The 25,655-nt window shown below is 51.6% G+C and overlaps 1 protein-coding gene across 10 annotated transcripts in view; it reads left to right on the top strand.

The window, feature by feature from the left end:
* The window catches only part of EVX1 (even-skipped homeobox 1), a 48,339-nt gene extending 23,198 nt beyond the window's left edge, over nucleotides 1–25,141 (top strand). For 3 of the 10 annotated variants that reach the window (XM_081800360.1, XM_081800358.1, XM_081800356.1), the window contains 3 exons: nucleotides 21,627–21,683; nucleotides 22,267–22,514; nucleotides 23,157–25,141. In XM_081800360.1, the coding sequence (XP_081656486.1) occupies nucleotides 22,377–22,514; nucleotides 23,157–23,696 (678 nt within the window). In that variant the 5' untranslated portion in view covers nucleotides 21,627–21,683; nucleotides 22,267–22,376 and the 3' untranslated portion in view covers nucleotides 23,697–25,141. Of the gene's footprint in view, nucleotides 1–13,424; nucleotides 17,737–19,815; nucleotides 20,659–21,626; nucleotides 21,684–22,266; nucleotides 22,515–23,156 lie in introns of those variants that run through there. The other 7 variants (XM_081800352.1, XM_081800354.1, XM_081800359.1 and 4 more) reach the window with 5 other exon arrangements.
* The last annotated feature ends 514 nt before the right edge of the window (nucleotides 25,142–25,655 follow it).

Raw genomic sequence — 25,655 nt, 5'->3', positions numbered from 1 at the left:
TGGCTCAGTTGGTTAAGCGACTGCCTTCGGCTCAGGTCATGATCCTGGAGTCCCGGCATGGAGTCCCGCATCGGGCTCCCTGCTCGGCAGAGGGTCTGCTTCTCCCTCTGCCCTCTTCCCTCTCGTGCTCTCTGTCTCTCATTCTCTCTCTCTCAAATAAATAAATAAAATCTTTAAAAAAAAAACAAAACTCAGAAACTATCACAGAAGAAGAGGAAGAACAGACTCCAGGTTTTCAATGAGGTGTTGTTTTTGTTTTTGTTTTTAAAGATTTTATTTATTTATTTGACAGAGAGAGACACAGCGAGAAAAGGAACACAAGCAGGGGGAGTGGGAGAGGGAGAAGCAGGCTCCCCACGGAGCAGGAAGATGAAGGGCTCCATTCCAGGACCCTGAAGGCAGACGCCTGAGCCACCCAGGTGCCCCATCAATGAGGTGTCTTCAGACTATGGTACAGTCGTTTGCCTCCCACTGGATAGGAGAGAGAAGGCAGGCAGCAGGGGAGGAGCTACTCTTAGAATCTCCATTAAATAAGGGATGGAACTCAAACAATTTAGAGAATGTAGAGATGGCAGTATCTTAAGGAGTGGAGAATGGGGCAAGAATAAGTAGTAATTGTGGCTGTGATTCAACTTTTAATATTCTAAAAAACTTTATATTCTTGGGGCCCCTGGCTGGCTCAGTAAGTTGAACATGTGACTCTTGATCTCAGGGAACTGAGTTCAGGCCCCATGTTGGGCATGGAGCCTACTTAAAAATAAATAAATAGGGGCACCTGGATGGGTCAGTCGGTTGAACATTGGACTCTTGGTTTTGGCTCAGGTCGTGATCTCAGACTCCTGAGATCCAGCCCAGCTGGGCTCCCTGCTCAGTGGGGAGTCTCTCTCTCCTTCTGCCCCTCCCCCCTGCTCATGTACTCTCCCTCTCTCAAATAAATAAATCTTTGAAATAAATAAATAAAAAGCTTTATATTCTAAAGCTTTATTCTTAGTATTCTGAAGGGCTTAATGTTCTAAAAGCTTTGTATACATCATCTTGTTTAAATTGCATAACATCTTATAAAATGAGTAGTGTTATTATCTCCATTTCAGAGGGCATGAACTTGAAGCACAGAAGAGTTAAATAACTAACCAAAATCATAAGCTAGTATATGGCAGTCAGGATTGGAACCCGGGTAGTTTGTTCCAGAACACCTGCATTTTACAATGATGTTATTAATGCATATGAAAAGCAGGAGAGTGACATCAGGGGTGTGAGCAAAACTGAGTTATGTGTGTGATCCTGGAAAATCCTGAGACTTTGCTTAAGGAAATATGATGTTGTTTTGTGTGTAAATAAGAACCATATCAGACATGTTGGTGGGAGTGGACCCACTCACTTTATTGCTGCTGGGTGCCATTTTTCTATATGAATATTTTAAAATGCCAGACAAGCCCTTCATTTCTGTGTGTTTGAAATGTGGCCATGCTTATTTCCCATAGTGTGAATTGAGCTCATGTTTCTGAGACAACATTCAGGCTAATTTAAACAATCCCAGAATCACAGCCCATGGTCCAAGTCACCATTCCCCTCTCCTAGTCTCTTTCACAGTGTCCCTCCTTCAACCAAGAGTGCCTTTCCCACTCCAACTCTCATCCCTGGAAATCCTGTTCAACTTTTCAATGGTATTTCCTCCACAGAATATAACACCTATCTGCCTTTCTGGATTAGATAGAAACAAAAACCGTGTTTTAAAGATCTCTCACGGTTGGCTGCATTGAGAGAAAATATGTGCCACATCCACAAAGAACTTGGGAAGTGATGGATTAAAAACTGCAATGCTTTCAAGGGCCAAAAATAAAATTAAAAAAAAAAATACTGCACCTAATCTTTCTGTTTGAGTAGTATGAATAGACGAAGTGGAAGTAATATTCTCACTTCTTTCATTCTTTTGGTTTAAAGGATCTAAAAAACTATTTGCACACATGAAACAGGCAATTTGTAAGTTGAAATGAAAGGAATGTGAGTTTCTTGGATACTGTGCAAGGATGAGGGGAGGTTGAAGGCAAAGTTAACATAGTAATGGGAAGATCAGAGAGAAGTGGACAAGTGATAACAATCTGGTAGTCTTGGGATGGGAAGGGGTATGATTTTTAAAAATCTTTATTGTTTTTGGTGTGTGGGAAATACAAAATTAATGCATGCTTATTTTTTTTCAAGATTTTATTTATTTATTTGACAGAGAGAGACACAGCGAGAGAAGGAACACAAGCAGGGGGAGTGGGAGAGGGAGAAGCAGGCTTCCCGGGGAGCAGGGAGCCCGATGCGGGGCTCAATCCTAGGACCCTGGGATCCTGACCTGAGCCGAAGGCAGACGCTTAATGACTGAGCCACCCAGACGCCCCATTGCGTGCTTATTTTAAAAGGAATTGAACTTTGAAAAAATACATAGTGTGGGAAGTTAATGCTCCACATTTCCTCCTCTCAGGTCACCCCAAAGATAAACAATGTAACAGGTATATATTTCTCCAGATGTATGTACATATAAAATATACATATATTTCTTGTATAATCATCCATGAAATAGAAAGTCACTAATCATATCCCAGTGAGTTGTAGACATTTACTTACAATTTCTTTTGGCATTTTAACAAATATAGAATCCTACCATATCCACTGTCTTTTATAACTTACTTTTTTTCATTTAACATAAACTTAGATCTGTTTGCCTGTGAACACAAGTCTTTTATATACAGTATTTCTTGATTTGTGTACTCATTATTTATTCAACCATTTTATTTATATATTGATGAGCAGTTGGGTTATTTCCACTTTTTCATTATCACTAAAATGACATAGTAAATATTTTTGAATGCACTGTGTAGGAAAATTTTCAAAAAAGTGAGATTCTGGGGACAAACGAAATAACAACTGTAAATTCATAAATGTCAAAACTGCCTCCAAGGAGGTTTTATCTGTTTTTTTTTTTAATTTATTTTTTATGTCTCACCAATAGCGTGAGGGTAACAGTGTCCTTGTATGTTGTCATCCGTCTTCAAAGTTCTTTTGGACAAATTGAATTTTATAGAAAATGGGTTTCTTTATTTGAACTTGACAGCTCATCACCTCCTTTGGGCTTGGCTGGAATAGACGACGGGGCTTTGAAAGGAACACCAACGTCAGGGAGCGCCAGTGTGTGTCAGAGCAGAGGGGCAGGTGGAACAAGGGCCCCCGGGGGTCGGGGGGGTCTGCAGGGCTCCCCCCAAATCACAGAGGCCAGGGTACAGCCGCCTAGAGCCCGAGGCTTTCGCAGCAGATGGAGAATCCATTTTTAAGCTCAGGCAGGAAAGGGCTGGAGGATCGAATTGCCTCCCAACAAATACGTACCGTTCGTTTCAGGACCTTCACCGGCTGCGGCTCAGGCTCCCGGCCCCGCCGCCGCCGCCGCCGCCGCCGCGCCCGGGACGCGAGTTGCCCGCCCGCCGCCCTGCGGCCCCGCGCGCTGCGCTTTCTCGGCAGCCTTGGCGGTGAGCGCGGCCGGAACTGCCGGGGCCGCCGGGGCCGCACCTGCCCGCAGCGGTGTTTGCAACGTGCATCGCCGCGCGTCTCGGCTTTGGCCGTACCCAGGAGGCTGGGGACCCACAGCCGACGCCTGAGCGCCGGGACGGTTCGGTCCCCGCCTGCAACACACTCCTTTTCTGCCTGCGACCGACAGGCCCACCTTTGCGTGGAGAATAGGTCCCACCTGTGGGTAGAGGAAAATAGACCCAGGCTGAACTAGACCGTTTCGGGTGCGCTGGGGAAACTGAGGCCGGGTAGGAGCGGTAGCGCTTTGGGGGTCAGACCAGCCAGCCCACCCTTGGCCAGAATTATCTGCGTTCTCCACGTAGGGGATACTGCATCCATCACTCCTCCCTGCCAGGTCCCCACCTAGTGCAACTCTTCCTTGGGTCAGTGGACTGCCATTTCTGGCCTAGAGTCATTGGCCAATACAGAATTTTATAACAATTCGAAACAGTTGTCAACACATAAAAACATTTGAAAATGAAATATCTGGCAACACAGTCAGCTCCGGAGCTGAGAATGTGCCATCCCGTCTTCTCAATTTGCTAACATGGCCAAGGACGTCTTTCTCATTGCTACTACCAGGCTGCTCCTATAGGCATTAGTGTGTATCCGGGCTGGAGTCACAGATTGCCATAATGGGGGCATGCTAGAAAACAAATCCTTTTGGCTTCCTCTGACTCGATGCTGTGATTGGCTAAGGTCTCCCAGTGTGTGGCAGAGTTGGGATTGGTACTCTATTCACGGAAGAGCAAAGTGACTTGTCCAAGGTCACCCAGACAGGCAATGGCAAGGGCATAGAGCCCACTTTCCTGACCACTGGCCAATTTTCTTGGCTGCCTGGGGCCTCAATACAGCACAGCCATTGGCCAAAGATGTTGCACATGACTCTGACCTGGAATCTAGGGCTTTTGACCTAGTAGTCATTGGTCGGACCAGCCAAATTTCCCTTGCCTCCATCTACACCTACTGAATGGAGAGAATCCCTAAGGGCTGGCATGTGTCTTACTTTCAGCTTTCAGGTGCTGGGTTCTTGTGTAAGAAACTTTATAGATCTGTGGGCAGCTGTTTCTTATCCTTATGCACAGCCTGAAAATAGACCTGGCGGGTACCATAGCAATTATACTTGAATATGCTAGTGTGATCCCTTTGGAAACTGGTGCATCTAGCCATCAGGGAATTTCCCCAAACCTTCAAACTTGCCACCTGCAGGGTAGATGGAAACCAGAAAACTAACGGCCATATCACATGGGCAGCCCTGTCATAATTCTGAGTTTTGTCCCCCATTTTTCACTGGGGAGCCAGAAAAATTGGCTAGACTTGCAGAGGGCCCACAGTGGTGGAGTTTTACAGTAGGGACTGTAAAACCAGTATGGGGAAACACCGGTGGACGGAAAATGAGTTGTTAGAGACAATAAGTGGTGTGGGAAAGGAGAACTACTCCTGAAATGGCTTCTTATTTTACTTAGGGGCATTTCCCACCCAAGGCTAAAGCATGTAAAATAGGCCAGAGATCCTAATGTTTCTCCATCAAGGAAATAAAAGTTTGAAGCATTTATGTTAAGTTAGCATATGGAATATCTATCTATAACAGTATTAGCTCTTCAGACATAGCCTCTTACCTCCCCTAGCAGTAAGTGAACAGCTTACAAAAGCTGCATTTGTGTGTGTGTGTGTGAGAGAGAGGGGCTCAGTTTGGATTTAAAAACAAGAAGGCTTAACAATACCCGCTCTATATGAAATTACCACCCCATTTTAATAAGGTCCAAGATGTTTAATAGCTCACTTAAAGTCTCACAGCAAATTGAGAACAGAATAGAAACAGAAGAGGTGGCTGTTTTTCTGAATTGGTCTTCTGAGAAAGGCTTGTTCATTTTCATTCTATCTCTAGAGGAACTTCTCATTTGCCTTCTTCACAACCCTTCAACAATATCTCACCTAGATGTTATCACTGTGCAGGTAAAATAATTTTTTATTTAATTTAATTTATTTATTTAATTTTTTAAAGATTTTATTTATTTATTTGACAGAGAGAGACACAGTGAGACAGGGAACACAAGCAGGGAGAGTGGGAGAGGGAGAAGCAGGCTTTCCGCGGAGCAGGAAGCCCGATGCGGGGCTCGATCCCAGGACCCCGGGATCAGGAACTGAGCCGAAGGCAGATGCTTAATGACTGAGCCACCCAGGTGCCCTTAAACAGTTTTTTTAAGAAGATTTTTTTTTTTTTGAGGGAGAGAGAGGGAGAGCACAAGCAGGGGGGAGGGGTAGAGGGAGAGGGGAAGCAGACTCCCTGCTAAGCAGGGAGCCCGATGCAGGGCTTGATCCCAAGTCCCTAAGATCATGACCTGAGCTGAAGGCAGACACTTCACCGACTGAGCCACCCAGGTGCACCAAAATAATTTTTTAAGTGGTATAATGTATGCATAAAAATAATTAGTTCGTTGGTTGTGCTTTAGTAACTTTTTCTTTGGCCTGCCTGGAAAAACATTTAGTATAGATTGAAGTTCTATGCAGATGTTATATAATTTGTCAGTGGAAAATACCACCCCCCCACACACCACTTTATCACCACCCAGAAAAACTTATAAATTTACATTTCTTATAGGCCTCTTTCTTTCCCTCCTCTCTGTTGATCTTTTTAAAGAGTATTTATTTATTTATTTATTTGAGATAGAGCCAGAGAGAGAGCCTGAGTGGGGGTGGGTGGGTAGGGGGACAGAGGGAGAGGGAAAAGCAGGCTCCCCACTAGGGCTTGATCCCAGGACCCCGGGATCATGATCTGAGCTGAAGGCAGACGCTTAACCGACCTAGGCAGGGACCCCTCTTTGTTGATCTTTTTAATTTGGAAAATATGAATCCTACAATTCCCATTCTCTAGTAGGCCTTTGGTCCTTTTCATGTGGTGCTCCATGATGTCAGAGAGCCAGACTTCTTCCACCCTGTTGCTCTGCCATACATAGGTCCAGGATGTCAGGACACAAGCGCCAGGCAGCAGGACAGAGGAACAATAAAGAAGACTGTGCAATGGGCTTATATATTTCTGTTTTTTTATGGAAAGTGCCTGGAAGCTGCCATATGACATTTCTGCTGATATTTGGTCTGCTGAATTTAGTCCTAAGGCTACTCCTAGTTGCAAGAGAGGCAGAGGAATGTGGTCTTTATTTTACTTTTTAAAAAGATTTTTATTTATTTGAGAGAGAGAGTGTGAGTGAGAGAGGGAGAGAAGGAGCAGGGGGGAGAGGCAGAGGGAGAGGGAGAAGGAGACTCCCCACTGAGCAGGGAGCCTAATGTGGGGCTTGATCCCAGGACTCCAAGATCATGACCTGAGCTAAAGACAGACGCTTAACCGACTCAGCCACCCAGGCGCCCCGAATGTTCTTTAGACGTGAAAGCCATGTGGACAGCTGAAGTTTGGATGTTCTTTCATCATGAAAGAAGGGAAGACAGCTGTTTCTGTCACAGTAACTCTCTTACCAAGTGACTAGCACAGTGTAGGGCACACAGTAGGATGGCAGTAAATATTATTTCGATTCAGTCAAACCAAAGTGTCCTTTGGGTGTTTCTGGGAACTTCACCAGGAAGATTAGTAACATCAGAATCTTCTGCTGGGCATAGGGACAAGAAACTGGGAGTAGAAGCTGGTGAGAAGGATTTGGGTAATTTTGCTTTCCAAATTTGCTGTACCTTTAAGTCAGCTCTTTGGAGAAAGGAGAAATCTTTGTAATATATTCCTTCCATCTCCCGAAGTTCCATGAAAAACTGCCCACCATGGCGTCCTCTTTCTCATTGCTTATACTATCCATGTCCCATAGATATGGAAGAAAGTCCCACATCACCAAAACTTCCTCTGTTCTCTCAAAATAGAAAAGAGACTGGCAGGAATCATTCTCATTTGGCAATTTACAATATTTGTGGCATTAAGCCGGTGACGTTACTGTAAGGATGCTCCTCCATGAAGCATGTGAAGGAGGGGAGAAGTCTCGGAGGTCTTCTCATCTCCTGCTCTCATTTCCTCAATCCTGTCTCCCACCTTCCTCTCCCCCATTCCTGTGATACTGGTGAAGTGTTGGTGTGTCGCTAAGGACTGAGCAGGTAATGGCTTACCATGCGGCTCCTCCCAGAGGGCGTACTCCTTAATGAGTAGTAGAAAACCTTTATGAGTTCAAAGATTAAAAGCTAAAATGACAGGCAAATCAGTCTCTATTTGAGGCAATAACTACGTGAAGAAGGTAAGGCAGCTATTATTCACACCCACTGTACACGGGAGTAAACAGGAGCTCCTGAAGGTTAAGTAACTCTTCCAAGCCCACTCGTGGTGGAGCTGACCCTGAAACCCTGAATATAGGTTGCAACCACCGATATATTTGCTCCAGGCACAGCGTTCTCGCTTCACTCACCTTCCTTCCCTTCATTCCACAAACTATCAGAGCTCCCTTAGGCTCACATTCAGGGAAGTAACACACCACAGTAATAATAGCTAACATTTATTGAGGCTTAGTATGTGCTAGATACTCTTTTAAGCGCTTTATATGAATGAATTCATTTTGTTGCCCTATGGCCCCATTTTACAGATGAGGAAACTGAGGCTTACAGAAGTTGAGCAATTTATCCAACATCACACAGCTAGCAGAGTGAGTGGCAGAGCTGGAATTAGAACCCAAGCAATCTAACTTGAGTCTGTGCACTTAACTATTATGCTAAACTACCACTACATTTTTTACTATTGACGGGTCATCTGGCTATGCCTTTAAAGTACCACAAAGGGAAAATTCCATTAGCACACTAGGCATGTCTTGATTTTCTTCTCACTATCCTAGATCCCAGTGGATGGAGTTCCAGAAAGGACACAGGATCCTGGAGGCCCCTGCAAAGATGCAAGCCAGATAATTCTTTATTTCATTGTGCACCTACCATCTCCATGTTTGTTGAACTCCAACAAATGCATGAGTGCTATGTAGTTATTTATTTCTGGGAAATGTTAGTCACCATGTAGGGAGGGGGCACAAACACATTATGGGTTCCCTGGACACCACTTCCCCTCACTTTACATTCACTGCTGATGCTCACTGACCAAGGGTACAATATTGAGAAAGGTGAATAACAGACATATTGGGTGAAGTAGGGGCATTGCCATCGTGGGACAAGAGGGAATTTGCATTCATTGAGTACTCACCATAGGCCAGGCACTGTGCTAGGCCTTTTCCTTTTCTTTTTAAAAAAAGATTTTATTTATTTATTTGACAGAGAGAGAGAGCAAGCAGGGGGAGCGGCAGGCAGAGGGAGAGGGAGAAGCAGACTCCTCAATGAGCAGGGAGCCTGATGTGGGGCTTGATCCCAGGACCCTGGGATCATGACCTGAGCCGAAGGCAGCTGCTTAATGGACTGAGCCGCCCTGGCGTTTCATGTGCTAGGCCTTTTCCATGTCATATCTCATTAAATCTTCAGAACAGCTCCAAGAGGCAGGCAGCTGTATCTTAAATCTGACATATTGCAGCTTTGGTCTGCTCAAGGTCACTGGCTAGTAAGTGCCAGAGTTGGGGTTCAAGCTCAGGTCTGTCTGGCTTCCAAGCACATGCTCTTACCTTGTCACCAACTGTCTTTGAAGTTGTAAGAAATCTTGGCTGGGCAAATTTGAGAGCACTCCTCCACCATCAATTCTGTTCTCGTAGCAGCTGCAGATTATCCTGTATCTTCCCAAAGGTCCCTGAGATCTGTTTCTTTCCCTCCTGGACTCAAAACCCAGGCCTCACCACTGCAGACCAGCTCCTGCCTGCTCCTTTCTGCTGGATCAGAAGATCCCAGAATCTACATCCATAGGGAAAGTGGGTCTATAGCTATTGGAAGTTAAACTACATATTTACAAGCCTGGGTTTTCCTTTGGCTCTCATTCCCTCTCTGTGTGACCTCAGTTGCTTAACCTCCTTATGCCTCAATTTCCTCGCCTATAAAGTGAGGAGCTCCATGCTCCCCTCTGAGGATTGTTGTGAGACATAAGTGAAAGCGTGCCTATCATGTTCTTACCTCAGAGCCTGATCACATGAGCTTTTCCTTTTTCCACTGCCTGTACTGGGGAAAAAATGAGGGTGGTGATGAAGGAATAGAAAGAAAACTGATCCATTTTTGGAGGTGATCTGGTTCTTCAGGTGCTGATGGGCCATATTTAAGATTAAAATCATTGGTCTGACTGCTGCCATTTGTGAAAATACAGACCCCTTCCTCAGGGTCGAAGACCAAGGCAGAGTTACATCCTGGATCCGGGCTCCTTTGGCCCTTTCCAGGCCTATTTTTAAAACAGTGACCTTTCTTTCCTCTTCTAATTCTTTCCAAGAACAGTAAGGCTGACTCTAGAATAATTAGGAAAACATTCCAAAGTTGACATATTGCCAATAATGGAAGTTATGAAATGACTGTAAGTCCATTATAATAAAAAGTTTCATTAATAGCACATTATGATTTGAATACTTATAAATTGTTGGTACTTTTCCCACAACTGTCAGTCTTTCCTTTGTCAGTACTGCCAGGCTTTAAGGATGGGACAGGGAGTAAGAACGATTCATTCATTCTGTAGGATTCTCTGCAAAAGTCACTCTTGCCGGTGAAAAGTCTGAGACTTTGATCCTTATTGTTGCTCTGTGAACTTGGTCAAGTCTTCTGAACTCTCCAAATCTTGGCTTCCTCAACTGGAAACTGGAAAGAACAACCCTGGCCTCTTCGACCTCATCAGGGACTGTAGGAGGAGCAAACCAATGCTGGACAGGGAAGTCCTTTGGAGCAGCCAAAACTAATGGAGACATGTCAAGGATTAAGATGATACATGAATGTGTGTCTGAAGTGAGATGAAAGAAAAAATAAGAAACAAAGACTAAGATGTCAAAAGGAGTAACAGTGTTCCTTGCTTTGTCATTTGTTAGCTGAGTGATCTGGGGGGAGGCACTTAACCCCTCTGGGTCCTGGTTTCTCATCTGTAAAATGGGGATTATATGAATAGCTGCTCTTCCTATTACATGGGACTGTTTTATCAAATGGACAGAGGTTGTGAAAATGTTACCTGCATAGGAAAAGACCAACTGTTAATTATTATTAATTCTACTGATAGTAATGCCTGATGAAGTTCTTATTAATAGAATAGTATTATTCTAGGGCTGTGACTAGTTTAGTCACATTGGGAAATTAAGTCAATCCTTTGAGATTACAGGTCATGACCTGCTAGCTTCCATAGGAGGGGGCTGAATCCAGGAAGTAGGAGCCTGGCCTCTGGCTTCACACTCCTGGGATTCAAATATCACCTCTGCCGCTAACAGGCCATGTGATCTTGAGTAAGCATTTAACCCATCTTTGACTTGGTTTCTCCATCTTACTTCATGGAGCTATAAGGATTAAGTGATATAATGCATGTAAAGCCTTCAGAATAGCACTCCATACACAGAAGATATTTATAGCTACCTTTATTGGTTACTTTTGGTAGCACCTTGGCCTCATGCTGCCTAATTTATAACATTAGCTATAAATTTAACTTATTAAATAGCATCCCAGAATATGTCTGATACTAGGAAAGTCCGACTGAATGCGAAAACATCTATATCTATAGCTACAAATCTCAGGCCTTTTTGGCTGCTTGCTTTTAACCAGCCACCAACAAATGCCTAAATCACGATCTTGAGTTATCCGCAAAGAAAAATACTTGTATATCTCAAGTTGGTGCCGGGTCCCTTGGGTCCCTGCCCATAGTCTTTGAGGGAGCCCATAGAAAATCTATTTCTGTGTCTCGATTTCCTCATTCCCAGTTACTCCCAAGGCCCTTCATTCCATTTTAACTGTTCTCTAGCAGGATGCATACCCAAACATGGAGGGTTGCTCTTCTCCACTCTGCAGCCAGCGAACCAGTCGCATCTCAGGGCCTCTAACTCCCTTTTGTGAGAGAAATCTCTGAGTAGGGCAGGTTTTCCACTCTGCTCCAGCTGCTGCAGTCGCAAAGCAGTTTATAATCTGCCACCAAGTGAGGCATGTCCTTAGGCAGTGGATGAATGAGAAGATGAGTGAGGAGCTAAATTAGATAATGACATCATTAAGTGATAATGACATCTTTAGGTAATAAGTTAGTGCACAAAGAGATACATGGAGGCGATAAAATGGAAAGAACAAGAGTGACTAAACAGAGGCATGACGTTCTGGACCAGAGGCAAGCAAACATTCCAGGCGTAGTGGAGAATCATGGGAACTCAGAAACCGGGGTGATGGAATCCATAGGGCAGCAGTTCTTAAACTGGAGTGTACACCAAAATCACTCGGAGGGCTTGTTGAAACAGACTGCTGGTTTCCCCTCCAGAGGTTCTTCTAATTCAATAAGACTGCAGTGGGACCTGAGAATTTACATTTCTAACAAGTTCCCCGGTGGTACAGAGACCACACTTCAAGAAACACTGCCAAAGGGAACGGGGAAAGTTGCTATGTTGTTCATCAGTGGGCCTCAGAACTAAGTGAGGCTCCAAAAAGAAGCGTTTGAGGACCGTGGAGACAGGGTTGTCCAAGAGGCTCCCCAATGCCTGGGCTTCGTGCCCACCACAAATAGGGTCGACGCGTGTGTTGGGGGCGTGATTAATCATACTGGCTGACCACGGGAATCTATAAGGCACCCCCACCCACACGACCCGCTTTCTACAAACCTCAACAGGTTGGGGGCGGGGTTCCACGCCCCCTCCCAAAGGAGGAAGGATGGTAGCGTATTAAGAGCTCCTTGCTACCTTCAACTCTTCACCCCCACGTGGTTGATGACCTGTTCCTAAGAGGCCTCGGCCGAACCGCCACCCACCCTTCCTGGGGTCCAGCTCAGAAGGCGGGCGCTTAGGGCGAGGTTAGGCTGCCCTGGGGGAAGGGGATGGAGGGTTTGGGCCGTTGCCCCTGGCAGAGCCGCGGGATCCGAGCCCGCGAGGATGCTGGGACGCACCGCAACTTCCGCCTCTGGAGGTCGGCAGTGGGGGGCGCACCAAGACAGCAATTCGGGAGCTGCGCTTTGTCACCGTCGCAGCAAGGGGAGGGAGGGGAGGAGGGCGCAGAAAGGGGCCGCGAGGACTGGACTGGGCGGTCGGCCGGCTTCAAGGCCGGAAAGGACTCTCAGGGGGCTCCAGGCCGCGCCTGGCACGGCCTTGTGGGGGAGCGGAAGGCACGGGGATTCGTCCCGAGCCAGCCTGGGCGGGTGACACCCTGTCCTCTGGGCCGACATCCCTCCCGCTCTCCCTTCACTACAACGAGCTCCTAAGAGCCGGTACCCCACCCTCCGAAACTCACTGCCGGGGGCGCGTGCGCACCTCACTCAGGACCCGGCTTCTGAGCCGGGAACGCTGTCCCTCCACGCCGCGGCGCCCTCCGGCTCTTCCCGTTTATAGCCACCTTTCCCCACCTTGTGCCCCGCTCCTCTGAGACTTACGGTAACAGCCCGAGCGGCTCCCGCCGACCCTCAGCTGCTGCTGGGGCCGCTGGCGCAGCCACGCATCAACCTGAGAAGGGTGGCCCCTGTCCGCGTCTTTCAGTTACACCCAAGGCACCTCAGTTGTCTGTCTGCGCTGTTAGGGAACGTAGTCCTCGGCCCTGGGCGCGCAGTGCTAACGGCAGAGAGAATCTGGCTTTTGCAGGACGACTTGGGTTAAAATCCTAGCTCGGCCACTCCCCAGCTGTGTGACGCTGGGCAAGTTCCTCGACCTTTCTAAGAGTCAGTTTCGCCGCTGCATAACGCGAGGAACTGTACCCGATCGGGGCTCTGAGAAGCTCAGTAGGAGGAATGGAACCAGTCCGGGTCAGGAGAGGGCTCTATAAAAATCAGTCCCCAGAAGTCCTCACACAAGGGTTTTTCCATTTCGCGGGAGGGCGAGGCTTAGCCCGCCCAACCGGTTGGACTTCCTCGCCTGGGGGCGGTTCTCCTACCCCCACACCCGGAGACCGACTCCTCGGTTTGCAGGCCGGCGCCACCGCGTCTCCTGGACCCAGTGGTGAGAGAGGAATGGGGTGCTGCCTGCTCCTTGGCCCGGGAACCGGGAGAGACAGACAGACGGTCAGTGAGCACGCAGAAACACTCACAGAAAGAAGCCTGCACCCGGGAGGGAACATTTAAGGCCATTTAGGGCTAGTTGAGTCGTAGGAGAGAGAAGGTAAGGACTCCACCCAGATAGGGGTCCCGGCTCCCCCGGTTGGGGTTGGACCACCCTGACCGGACCGCAGTAGGCTGGTTCCCTCTTCCTGAGCAGGGGTGAGAGTGGGGAGCACCCTACTGGGGAAGGGGCAGGGCTTTCAGGCTCATCTGGCCTTTGGGCAGTCCAGGGCTTGGAAAGGGTTTGTGCCTGGACAAAATCTATTAAAAAACACAAAAACTGAAAACCTGCTCATGCCCTGTCCCTCCCCATGGTGTACAGGACTCCCTGATAATAACTGGCCAACTCCCTGCACTGCCATCCCCCTTATCCTTAGGCCAAACCAAGCTGTGCCTTTTACAGAAGCCCCAGCCTCGCCATTCTCTCTCCCAGCATGCACCTCCAGGGCCTAGGTTTTGAATGGAGGCAGGTGCAGAATCTGAAGAATGTGCTCAGGCCAAGATGCAGGGTGGTGAGGCCTGGCCATACCCTCAGGTTTTGTCTCTTGGACCAATAAATCCTGGAGGACAGTTTGAGGAAGGCAGCTGCCTCCACAGGGAAAACACCCTGGTAAAGCCACACCCCCTATTAAAGGGATCTGGCAATTGTGTCTGGGGTTTGGGGGTTGGGATGGAGCTCTAGCAGGTAGAGGAATCTCAGAAATGGAAGGCTAACTTCAATGCTTCTGTGCATTTTTCTGAGGGAGAGGTTTGCCAGATATGTGAAGGGGCCATGACTCCCAAGAGGTTAAAGCAGGCAAGGATAACTCTTGTGAGTTTTGTCCCTTTCCAGATAGATGCTTAGGGCCTCAGTGGATTGTTATGGTCATAGAGGGACTGGACTTTGTCTCTTAGGGTCTCCAGAATCCCATGCTGCAGTTATCTTCCTGATATTTTGGAACTCACACTTGAGAACTCTTCCCCCCCACCTCCCTGCTGCTCAGGCAGGACAGTTAGGCTCTCCTACCCCAACTCCCTAAGGATGGCACCAGCCTTCCCGCAGGTCCCTGCGTAATCCCCACCCAGCCTCTGATCCCTGTCTTAAAAGAGGGCAAGACCTGGAGGCCTTCTCCAGGATACATTTCCAAATGGTTTGGACCATTTTTTTCTTTACTCTTCTTCATGCTCAGAGTGAGTGGTCAGAGGTTAGTTGTAACCCCTACCCCCACTTCTCCCAATCCTGGTGAATTCATCGGGAGTGAGGAGGAGGAGAAAAGGCTTTGGCAAAAACCACAAATGGAGTTTTTGAAAGGAAAGACTCAGAATGCAATGCTTGGCATTTTCTAGTAGCTCCAGTTGTGAGTGTGGAACTGAAGGTAGAGGGATAAGGATTCAGTCCTGACTCTTTCATTTATATGTGAGCCTTCTCTCGGTGCTTCAGAGTACTCAGCTGCAAAATAGGGATTATTTATACTACCTTCTTCAGGTCTGTTGTGAGGATGGAAAGAGCTAATATAGCTGAAATGCTTAGAACAGTGATTACTCTTATCATGTGGGGTCCCCAGATTTCCAGATAGGGTTTCTCTTTGCCCTCTTGGGAAATCATGGATGAAGCAGGGTGAGAACAGTCCAGGAACGTGGGCCCTGAGCCTTTTGCTTCTGAAGGCAGGTGGGCAACCTCTCTGAGAGGCCCCAGGACCCACCTAGATCCCAGAAGGGGCAGGAGGTTTGTGGAGGATTGCCTTATGGAGAGTTAAGGCACTGTTGGGTGTTGAGGCATCCCTGCAGGCCAGGGAGGGCCAGAGCCTTGGAAGGGGCACTGGTCTAGTGTCTGACAAGACCACTGGTTACCCTATCAATGTGAGAGAAAAGGCACTGTGGCCTGTTGAGGACTTCTAAAGGAATGTTGTATAGATTAAATGAGAAATGGGCTTGTAATGAAAGCAAATTTCAGGATAGTAATGGTGAAGGAAAAACCCATACCATCTCTGCTAGGGGAAAGAGAGGTATGCCTGGGCTTTGGTTGCTTAGATGTTGGGGAATTGCCCCTCCACAGGAAAATGGACCCTTCCAGTTGGTGGCTTGAGGCAGGCGCCAGCCCTGAGCTTGAGGAGGTCCTCAGGCCTCCAACACTGACTGCCCTGGGTCCTCTAGCTCTGGGATGGGCAAGTGGTGGGTGTAGGAACATGGGCTGCTCAGGCAGTTGTCTGAAGCTCAGGGTGGGAAAGCCACTGGGCTTGGGCCTATAGAAACTTGGGGCTGACAGGTGTAGATGCAAGAGACACTGCAGGGCCGGCTGGCTCCAAGGACCTAAGGAGCAGGGGTCAGAAAGCATCCAGTTTCCTGTCCCAGGCTCCTGGCCCTTGGCTCTGGGAGGCACAGAGAGAAGGGGTGCTTGTCCAGATCAGAGTTCCGCAAGCTTCAGGTTCTCCCTGCAGGAGAAAATGTTCTGTGGTCCCCACTGCAGGCGAGCATGCCAGGGACTCCCTCTACGGAGTGAGCAAGGGGTTGGGGGAAGTGAATGAGGCGTGGCACTGGGAAGTCGGACCCCTGGGCGCCTGAGATTAAGTGGATCTTGGTCCTAGAGGGGCACACTCTGAGGTGCTTCTGCGCTTCGGGTTCCCAGATGGGCGTTGGCAGCTGCCAGGGACAAGACAGGGACCAACCCCACAAATCCCCTTACCCCGTGATCCCCGCCTTGGAGACCCAGCCGCGCGGGAACTTCGATGTCCACGTCCGAGACACGGCTTGGAAGATAAACAAGGGCCCTAGATTAATATCCACGACAGCTGGGCAACGCTTATTGTTTAAAAGGAAGCTCCCTTTGTTCTTGCGTTTTACCTAAGTGAGAGGCAAAACCAGTTTTTTTCCTGATCAAAATTTTGTTGGCACCGAAGCAGCCAAACCAGCTTCTGGAAACCTCTGCCCCTTCCTTTGGGCCGGGACGAGTGCTCGCCGCTCGGAGGCCCCGCATCTGTCTGATATAGATACCCAGGGCCGCAGACCACCGCACCCAAGCGGGGTCCGAAGGCCGTTGAGGCATTCCCCACCCCCTGCCGTCGCTCTCTGGAGCGGGGTTTTCTTGGGAAGCGTAGCGGCTCCAGCGGATCAACGCGTCTGGTGACCCAAGCCCGGCTTCCGATTCCATTTAACACAAGCCGCGCATCTTATCTCCGCGTCTCCTCCCCGGGGGTTCCCACCCATCCCCGGCCCGGCCCAGCCCGGGCGGAAGCGGTGCCTCGAGCTTTTGAAGTCCAGAGAATTTCAATCCGAGAGGAGCCGGCTGGACCTAAACCCGTCTTCTCAGCGGGGGAGGGGACAGCAGGCCCGTGGTTGTGGGGGAAGGGGGTCTTCCCTGCCGAGGGAGGTGAGAAGCAGTGCGAGCCCAGGCCGGACCCCACTTAGGCTATCACCCCCTCTCGGCTTTCATGGGGTTTCCCAGGCCTCTGGGGGCCGCGGACTTCACTCCCTCTGCGAATTCACCTTCCTTCTGGAACAGTGTCTTCGGGAATAACCTTCATGATACACTGATAACCAAGCTATTAAAATAGCCCTTCCCCCTATAAAAAAAAAAAAGGCTAAACAGAAATAGTGTTCTTATTCAGTGCCCCGCCCCCCAGCCCATTTTCTTCTTGTAAAAAATCCGACCTCTCTTCATCTGATGTTGACGAAAGGATGCTTTTGAAAGAAGTGACATTTGGTTAAAAATTTTTGTTTTTTCCCCCCAGTGTCAGAGGGTGCAATAGGCCCCCAGAGACCGGGGGGCGGGGGCGGGGGGAGTTGAGGCTGCTTTGAAAGAGCGGAGGCAGAAGCCGGGAGAGGGATGGGGCGGAGGGGGCGTCCCTGAAGCTTCAGATCCGAAGCCCAGAGGAGGCAGCCCCCCTCCCGGAGAGGCTGAGCCCCCGCTAGAGCCTCCTTCCTCCCTGAGACGGCAGGGGAAGCCCCGCTTGGGTGGGCCGGACCCAGGAAGGAGACGCAAGTGGTACCTCTTGATCTCTCAATCCTACTCGGCTTTCATCTGGCAGGGAAAACCCAGAGGAAAAGAGGATCAAACGCGGAGCACTCCCATTGAATGCAGAGCTGGGGGCGGGGCGGGCAGCCGGGAGTCCCTCAGCGAACCTGGCCCCAAGGAGGTGAGCGCAGCGGGGGCGGCTGTGAGAAGGCAGCAGGCTCACGGGGGGAGCAGAGGGTGGGCGAAACCCAGGCTCGGTGCCTGAAGGGCCCAACTGAGGCCGCTCGAACACAGGCGCTGCGGTCTCGACTTTGACAGGAAGGACAGAGCAAGCCAGGTGCTCCCTCAGGCTCCCGCGGCTGGCTGGGAAGGGCAAGGCGTGACAGAATCGTAGGACAACTCTGCAACGCAGCAAAAGGCTCTAGGATTTGATCCCCTCCACTCCCAGTCGCTCCTGTCACCTTTGTAATAGTCCCTAGGAGTTTTGAGCTAGCTGTGCTCAGCAGATGGTGGCTTTGGGAGTCCCAGGGAGTGGGGATGTTTATGCCGACGTTACCTTCCGGATCCTCCTGTCCCCCCCACCCCCACCCCAGGCGAGGTTAATGAGTGCCTTCTGATTGACTAGGGGAAGTAGAAAGCCGGAGTGAGAAGAATTTCTGTCTTGCTTGAACCCCTTGCTTCTTCCACCACCTCCACAAGCTCCTTCCACCACCTCCACATCCCAAGATGGGAAAACTGAGGCAGGGGAAAGAGGGAGAAGAGTAGAGAAAGAGAAAGAAGGAGAACAAAGTAAGAGACAGAAAAAGATTAAAAAAGATAGTGATACACTTCTCTTTAGAATCTCAGAAATTGGGGCTTTGTCTTGGGATGTGGAGAAGAAGGGGCGGGGTGCAGGGACAGCCCTGGCCGAGGGCAGAGAAAGGGGCAGAGAAAGGAGAGTTTCAGGGATAGCATAGTAGAGAAGGGGCCTGCCTTCTGCCCTTAGCAAAGTGGGGAGAGACCTAGCTGCCCAGCCTGGCCCCAACACACTTGTTCAGAGCTGGAAACAGGTCAGCTTTCTAATGGGTTCTATCATACCTGCCCTGGAAGAAGACCTGAGAAGGAGCTTGTGGCTGCTCCCAAAGACATCAAGCACTACAAACTCCCCAGCCTTGCCTTGGAGGCTCTCCCTCTGTCCTCAGAGATTTATGAGCACCCCTAGTCATTTGCTATTTCAGGGCATTTTCGGTGACTTCTCTCTATTCACCCCCAATGCCACGGAAGCCCGTGGGCAGGATCTGGGGGAAAACCCTGTGAGCCAAAGCTCTGCGAACCCCAATGCCATGTGCTGGGGCACTCTCAACCCCTGCCCCGATTTCTGGGTGAGAACAGCTCCTTCTCCCAGCTAGGAGCCTCGGGTGCTGCCGCTGTAGGGACCGCATTTCTCAGTGCCTTTTCACTCGCAAAACCTGTTTCCTGAAGAATTCGTTGACTCTGAACGAATACCTTAAAATATGGGCAAGAAAAAGAAAAAAGGCCACTCTTAGAACCTCTCCCCACCCTACATACCTGAAGTGCAGGCGAGGCCCAAGCAAATGGGAAAACGATTTCTTCTATGAATAGCCACCTGGAGGTCAAGCCGAGCTGTGGAAAGCATAGGGCCACCTAGATGGGGAATTGGGAATAAGAAAAAAATCAGCAAACATTTGAAGTCAGCAGCCAAGACATGTCCTTAAAGAAAAAATATTAAGGCATTTATCTCCTGCCCCTTGGGGAAGAAAAAGAGCAAAGTTCTCTTGGTTTCCAGGAGGAAGGAGGCATCTGGGTGTAGAGGGTAGGAGGAAGAGAGAAGATACCCCAGGCTCAAGCTTTCCAGACAACTGGAGGGTGGGAGGAGGGAATATGTTTTTTGGTAGCTTGTAAAAAGACTTTGGAGCCCCTTCGAGGTTAGCTCGCCAGGACAGGCAGTTGTAATAATGACGAGAGAAGCGAGGCTTGTGAGTCGGCCTTCACACTTTTAAAATGCAGTTATGGATTCTCTCATCAGTGTTAGATCAAGGCACCAAGTTAAGGAAACAAAAGCCAAAACAACAATCAAAAAAAAAAAAAAATCAGAAGCTTATTCAATTACCGAGTCCCCGCAGCTCCTGCGGAACTCGCCGCGCGCGTTAAGCTCTCTTTTTCTTTCTGCGGAATTCCATTTGCATGCCCTCTGCCTGGGTGTCTCCCTGTCTCAGTGTGTGTGTCTCTCTCTGTTTTCACACTCTCCTCCCCATTCGAGCGAGGCCCACACCTGGCGCATCACTGCCGAGCCATTAGCTGCGGGTCTCCTTTCATCTTCGCGGTGGCAGACGTTTCTATTTATCCACTTGCGCTCGCCCAGTGGCGTCACCAGCGGTACTGTAATGACGATTGCAGCAGGAGGATGACAGCTTAGAAAGAAGAGGGCAATGGGGCTTCCTCCCAGAGGCGGTGCGGCACAGAGGAGCGCTCGCATCACAAGGTGACCCCAGCTCCCCACCGCCACCACCGCCGTCACCGTCGACATCGCGCTCCGGCCGCTCGGCGCCCGCCCAGTCGCCTGGTCTCTCTTTCTCCCTCCCGCAGCCAAGATCTGTCGGACCGCTGGGGACCCGGGGAGACGGGGGCTAGGAGTCACTTGGGGCTTCCTCCCTCCCCCCTCCGGCGAGCCCCGGGATGGAGAGCCGAAAGGACATGGTTATGTTTCTGGATGCGGGTCAGCTTGGTACTCTGGTTGGCAAGAGGGTCTCCAATTTGTCCGAAGCCGTGGGCAGCCCGCTGCCTGAGCCGCCCGAGAAGATGGTGCCCCGTGGTTGCCTGAGCCCGCGGGCCGGCCCTCCGGGCGCCCGGGAGCGCGGCGGGGGAGGCCTGGAGGAGGAGCCGGTCGACGGACTAGCAGGCAGCGCTGCGGGGCCGGGCGCCGAGCCGCGGGCAGCCGGGGCTGCGGTGCTCGGCCCCGGACCTCCAGCCCCCTCCGCCGACAGCCTCTCGGGTCAGGGGCAACCTAGCAGCTCAGACACCGAGTCGGATTTCTATGAAGAAATCGAGGTGAGCTGCACCCCGGACTGCGCCACGGGGAACGCCGAGTACCAGCACAGCAAAGGTAGCCACCGCGCCCCTTCTCTCCGCGGGCCTCCCACCGCGCCCACCTTGCACTTCAGCCCTGGAGGGGAGTAAGACACTCCTTTCCCCCAGGGCAGGGTGGCTGGGGGGACCCACCTGAGCAACTCTCCCCTGATACCTGAGCCCTGGCGGGGGTCTCCTTCTGTGCTCTGGCATTGGCGGGACCGAGGGTGACAGCTGTGCTTTGCGGGAGGAGGGGGACGCAAGCCCTGGGCTTGAGGGGGATTCAAAGTGCACCCCAGCCCCCCAGAGTTTTGTGGCACTGCTTCAACGGCTCCGGGAAGACACCTTCCCCGGCCTGGGCGAGATCAAACGTGGGTCAGGGCAGTTTGTGGCTGGAGGGGTGTAAGGCGCATCCAGGCGCGGAAGCCCGGAGTCCATAAAGGACCGTAAAATCCCGGCCGACTCGGGCTGCCTGGGTGCTGGGCCCTCCGACCAGTTTGCACGTCAGTCAGAGGTCCAAATTACCTTGTCACTTCCCGGGCTCGGTGGCGCCAGGTCGGAAATGGTCCCCATGATCTAATTGCCTTTGGTCTCCGGTTGCATTTGAAAAGGCAGAGCTCTGGCCCTCCCCCATTCCCCTTTCCTTGCTAGTCCCACTTCTCCACCCAAAGGAAAAGGAGCTGCAGGGGGCAGGAGTCCCACCCTTCCTTGGGTTAGACCCAAAAGGAGGGGTGCTGTTACACTGCTTTAACTGGAGAACCCCTCCCTGACCAGGGGCTAGTTTGTGGTGGTGTGGGGGGGGGGGAGGTGGCCAGGCAGGGAGTCTCCCAGAGAGGGGTGGAAAGCTAGTAGGAGGGAGAGCCTACTGGCAGACACTCCTCCACAAAGCTGTGGGTGTAGATGGGAAGACCCTGATATGGAAGAAAAACCACCCCCTCACCTTGGCAGCCAACACCTGGTTGAGCACCCACATCCACTCATTACCATCATGTCCATTCAACCCAGATTCCCTAATCGCAGCATGTCCTCAGAAGAAGCCATACGCCACTCAAATATACCCAGGTAATATGCTATTCATTCACACACTCCTATGCCATCCCTACAACGCATGCAACCTAGCACACATTCCCACACCTACACTGGCAGTCTGGCCCATGCAAAAGCAAGGACTCAGTTTGTGTGCAGCATCCTACAATGTGCTAAGACCCAGAGCTCACTACACTCCAGCACAAAGGTGCATCTCAACTTGCCTGTCAGATATGCACATCCTTGTCCACTCCTGCCAATGGTGGGCAGAAAGCTCAGAGGGGCTGCATCCAGTCTGTGCCTCCGGGCAGGTGGCCGGGTGGCTGAGGTTTCTGTACCCAGCAGGCCTTAAGACCGAGGTCTCCCAAATAGCAGCCCAGCCAGGCCTAAGGGCTGCTTTGTGCTCATCTGAATGGTGAGCCTCCATCTCTCTCTTCCTGTGTTCTCAAAGTCCCCTGTGCCCCAGCAGAGGCAGAAACTGAGGCTACTGCGAGGAGGGGGTCCCTTTCTGCCCCACCCTCCCTCCACACACACCCTGGGCCTACAGCCCCGCATCAGCAGTGTTTTGTGTTTCTGTTGTGTGTTCTGTGTGTGCATGTGCTCTGGGCTCCCTATGCAGGGCCCAGCTCAGAGGCACTGGCCAGCAGTCCCAGCAGCGGCAGCGAGGCCCCCAAGAGCAACAGTAACGGCAGCTCACAGGGCGCCCTGGCCTGCAGCGCCAGCGACCAGATGCGCCGCTACCGCACGGCCTTCACCCGGGAGCAGATTGCCCGGCTGGAGAAGGAGTTCTACAGGGAGAACTATGTGTCCAGGCCGCGGAGATGTGAGCTGGCCGCCGCCCTAAACCTGCCGGAAACCACCATCAAGGTATGAGCTCTGGCGACAGGGAGAAGAAGGGGTGCGCCCACTGAGCAGGAAGTAAATACGGACTGTCCACTCCCTAAATCCTGAGCCAAGAATCAGGGCCTGGAGTCCCCCTGCCCACGTGGCTGCCAGGCTGGGGGTGTCCAGGCCTGGTGCAGGCGCCAGGCGTGTGCAGATTTACCTTCCCGACAGGCCCTAGGCAGGAACTGCTGGCGCGCGGTTGACTCTGTTCCCTTTCTAGCCAAATCAACAGTGGGAATGGGGTGCCTTTGCCCCGAGAGAGAGAGCGGCTGGAAGGGGAGGTGTTTCTGGGGAACCGCTGCCTGCCGCCTCGGGACCGGCAGAGTCCTTAGTCTACCACACTGCTTTAGTGCCCACACGGGGTTCTGGCACTCCAGGGGTCCTGGCCGCGTGGCAGAGGGAAGGAGGGACGCAGACTGAAGCCCCTCCCTGAACCTCCCCATAAGGGATTCCAGTTCCAGGTGGTGGCGGTGGGATCTGCCCCCCGCCCAGAGGGTCTCTGCCGCGGCTCTTCCCTGCGCTACCGGGCATCGTCCGCTGCAGTGGGGCAGGACTTCTGGCCTCTGCGCACCCGGCCTGGTGCAGCCGCCGAACCTGCTCCTTTCCACCCCCCCCCCCCGCCAGGTGTGGTTCCAGAACCGGCGCATGAAGGACAAGCGGCAGCGGCTGGCCATGACGTGGCCGCACCCGGCCGACCCCGCCTTCTACACGTACATGATGAGCCACGCGGCGGCCGCGGGCGGCCTGCCCTACCCCTTCCCGTCGCACCTGCCCCTGCCCTACTACTCGCCGGTGGGCCTGGGCGCCGCGTCCGCCGCGTCCGCCGCCGCCTCGCCCTTCAGCGGCCCGCTGCGCCCGCTCGACACCTTCCGCGTGCTCTCGCAGCCCTACCCGCGGCCCGAACTGCTGTGCGCCTTCCGCCACCCGCCGCTCTACCCCGGCCCGGCTCACGGACTGGGCGCGGCGGCCGGCGGCCCCTGCTCCTGCCTCGCCTGCCACAGCGGCCCGGCCAACGGGCTGGCGCCCCGCGCCGCCGCCGCCTCGGACTTCACCTGTGCCTCCACCTCCCGCTCGGACTCCTTCCTCTCCTTCGCGCCCTCGGTGCTCAGCAAGGCCTCCTCCGTCGCGCTGGACCAGAGGGAGGAGGTGCCCCTCACCAGATAAGGGGCCGCCCGCGGGCTGCCGGCTCCAGGACGCCCGTGGGGGGCCCCTCCCGCGGGGACTCAGCCAGCGCCCCTCCCCGCCCCCAGGGCACTGAGGGGAAAGAAGAGGGCCGAAAAGGACCGGAGGGACTCGGCCTCGCGGATCGGGACGCCCGGGAAGCGGCCATGGCTGGCGCGTTTGGGGATCAGGAGTGGGGGTGGGGACGCGGAGGCTGAGAGACCTTCCTCAGGGGCGGCCCCTCTTTGCCGTTTTTCACCGGACCCATTGCCCCTGACCGGGGTCGACGCCGTGGCTCCAAAGCCAAACAAATTTAGTAGCAACAGCAACCGATATCCAGCCCCTCAGTCCCTCGTCCCACCCCCCACCTCACACCCCTGCCTCAATCGGGACCCCCCACTCCCATCCCCAAGGCCAAGCCCAAGCACTGGAAAGGAAATTGCTGTCTCTCTGAACAAAATGCTGTGTATGCAGAGCAGATAGAGATTAATCTTTGCCAGCTTTTCCAAGGCATGGCAAGGGGCTTGGTGGATGGCAATGCACCAGCCATCTAAGGGGAGAGAGTGAGAGAGGTGATTTACTGTGGCAGAGGACCCTGGCCCTCCCATGGAACCTAGGGGCTCTCTTGCCTTCCTGGAGCCTCAGTTACACATTTTCTGGTTCTGGCATCTACCAACACCTGATCTCTTTACTCTCTCCTAGCTTCCTGATATCTCTCAACTTGTAACTCCGTCTCTACTCCTATTTCCATCCCACCCCCACTTTTTGTTTAACATTGGCAGAGAGGCTGCAGAAGCCTCAGGGCCTCTTGGCAGCTTCTACCAAGTCTCTCTTCTCCCTGGGCCCAGTACACACCCTGATTTGCAAGTGATGTGTGTGAAGAGGGTTTTTGAATGTTGAATGTATAATAATGATCACCATGCGGTGGGCCACGGAGCCCAGAGTTGAGCTGTTAACAAGGCGCCCAGGGAAGAGCTTAGGGAGAAGGGACCTCGTCTCCCTCCCTCAGTAACTGCCAGCAAATTAGAGGCTATTTCAAGCCTTTGCCTGTTCACCTTCTCTTCACCAAGAGCCTTCTGGCTTTCCCTTTGCAGTTAACATTTTACATCCTTCTTCCTCTCATTTTTATCCCAAGCTACCACTGGGGCTTGGCTTTCAGATACCAACAGGAGCCTTTGGCCCCTTCTGGGAACCTTGTCTTTCCCCTTCACCGGGGTTTGTTTGGGAGCCACTCCCAAGCTCTCACTCTCACACTCATTCTTGCAGCCAGTTTTTGAGGGATAGGAGAAAGTATACTCCTCCATAACAAGCTTCACCCTGACTGGGAGGGAGTGGTTCTTCCTGTAGGGAATGAATTTGGTTTGGTTTTCCTTTGAAGCCTAAAGAATTTGCTGTTACAGTTTGTTAACCATACTGCAATAAAAGCTGGACATAATTCTCACTTAAAACATTTTAATGTTTTGGGAAGCAGGCAGTGCATTGACTCTTTTTGAATTGCTAGTTCAGTCACCATCCTAAGCTTCGTTAGAGAAGGAACCAAAAGATGGACCCACAGATGGTCTCCCAGTCTTGTGTTGGGCATTAGCAGGCTCCAAATGGAGATTGCCCAGAAGTGAAGAAGGCAGGCTCTGAGCTGCCCTGAGGTGCATGTTTTCTTAATTCTGTGCACAATAGAGGCCTTCCTCTGCAAACTGGCCCACCAGGGCTCACCCCTGCAATGGTTTCTTCTCCAGTTGCTCCAACCCTTTGAGGAAAGGGGACCATGGACCACTGTGGTCTCCATGGATCCTGCTTCCACCCCAACCCCAGGTGGAGGTGAATGAGGCAGTAGGGGTGGAGCTCCAGAACTACAGACAGCTAGGCTTGCGGGTCAAGCAGTCTGCACTGTAGGGTCAAGGGAGAGGAGGGAGGAGGATTCTTGGGTTGGGATGGGGGGTGGTGTCTGAATCATCCTCCACCTGA

This window comes from Leptonychotes weddellii, chromosome 12, assembly GCF_054177405.1.
Source record: "Leptonychotes weddellii isolate Sample4059 chromosome 12, ASM5417740v2, whole genome shotgun sequence".
Classification (NCBI taxonomy): domain Eukaryota; kingdom Metazoa; phylum Chordata; class Mammalia; order Carnivora; family Phocidae; genus Leptonychotes; species Leptonychotes weddellii.
This window is presented reverse-complemented; position numbering and strand designations above follow the sequence as displayed.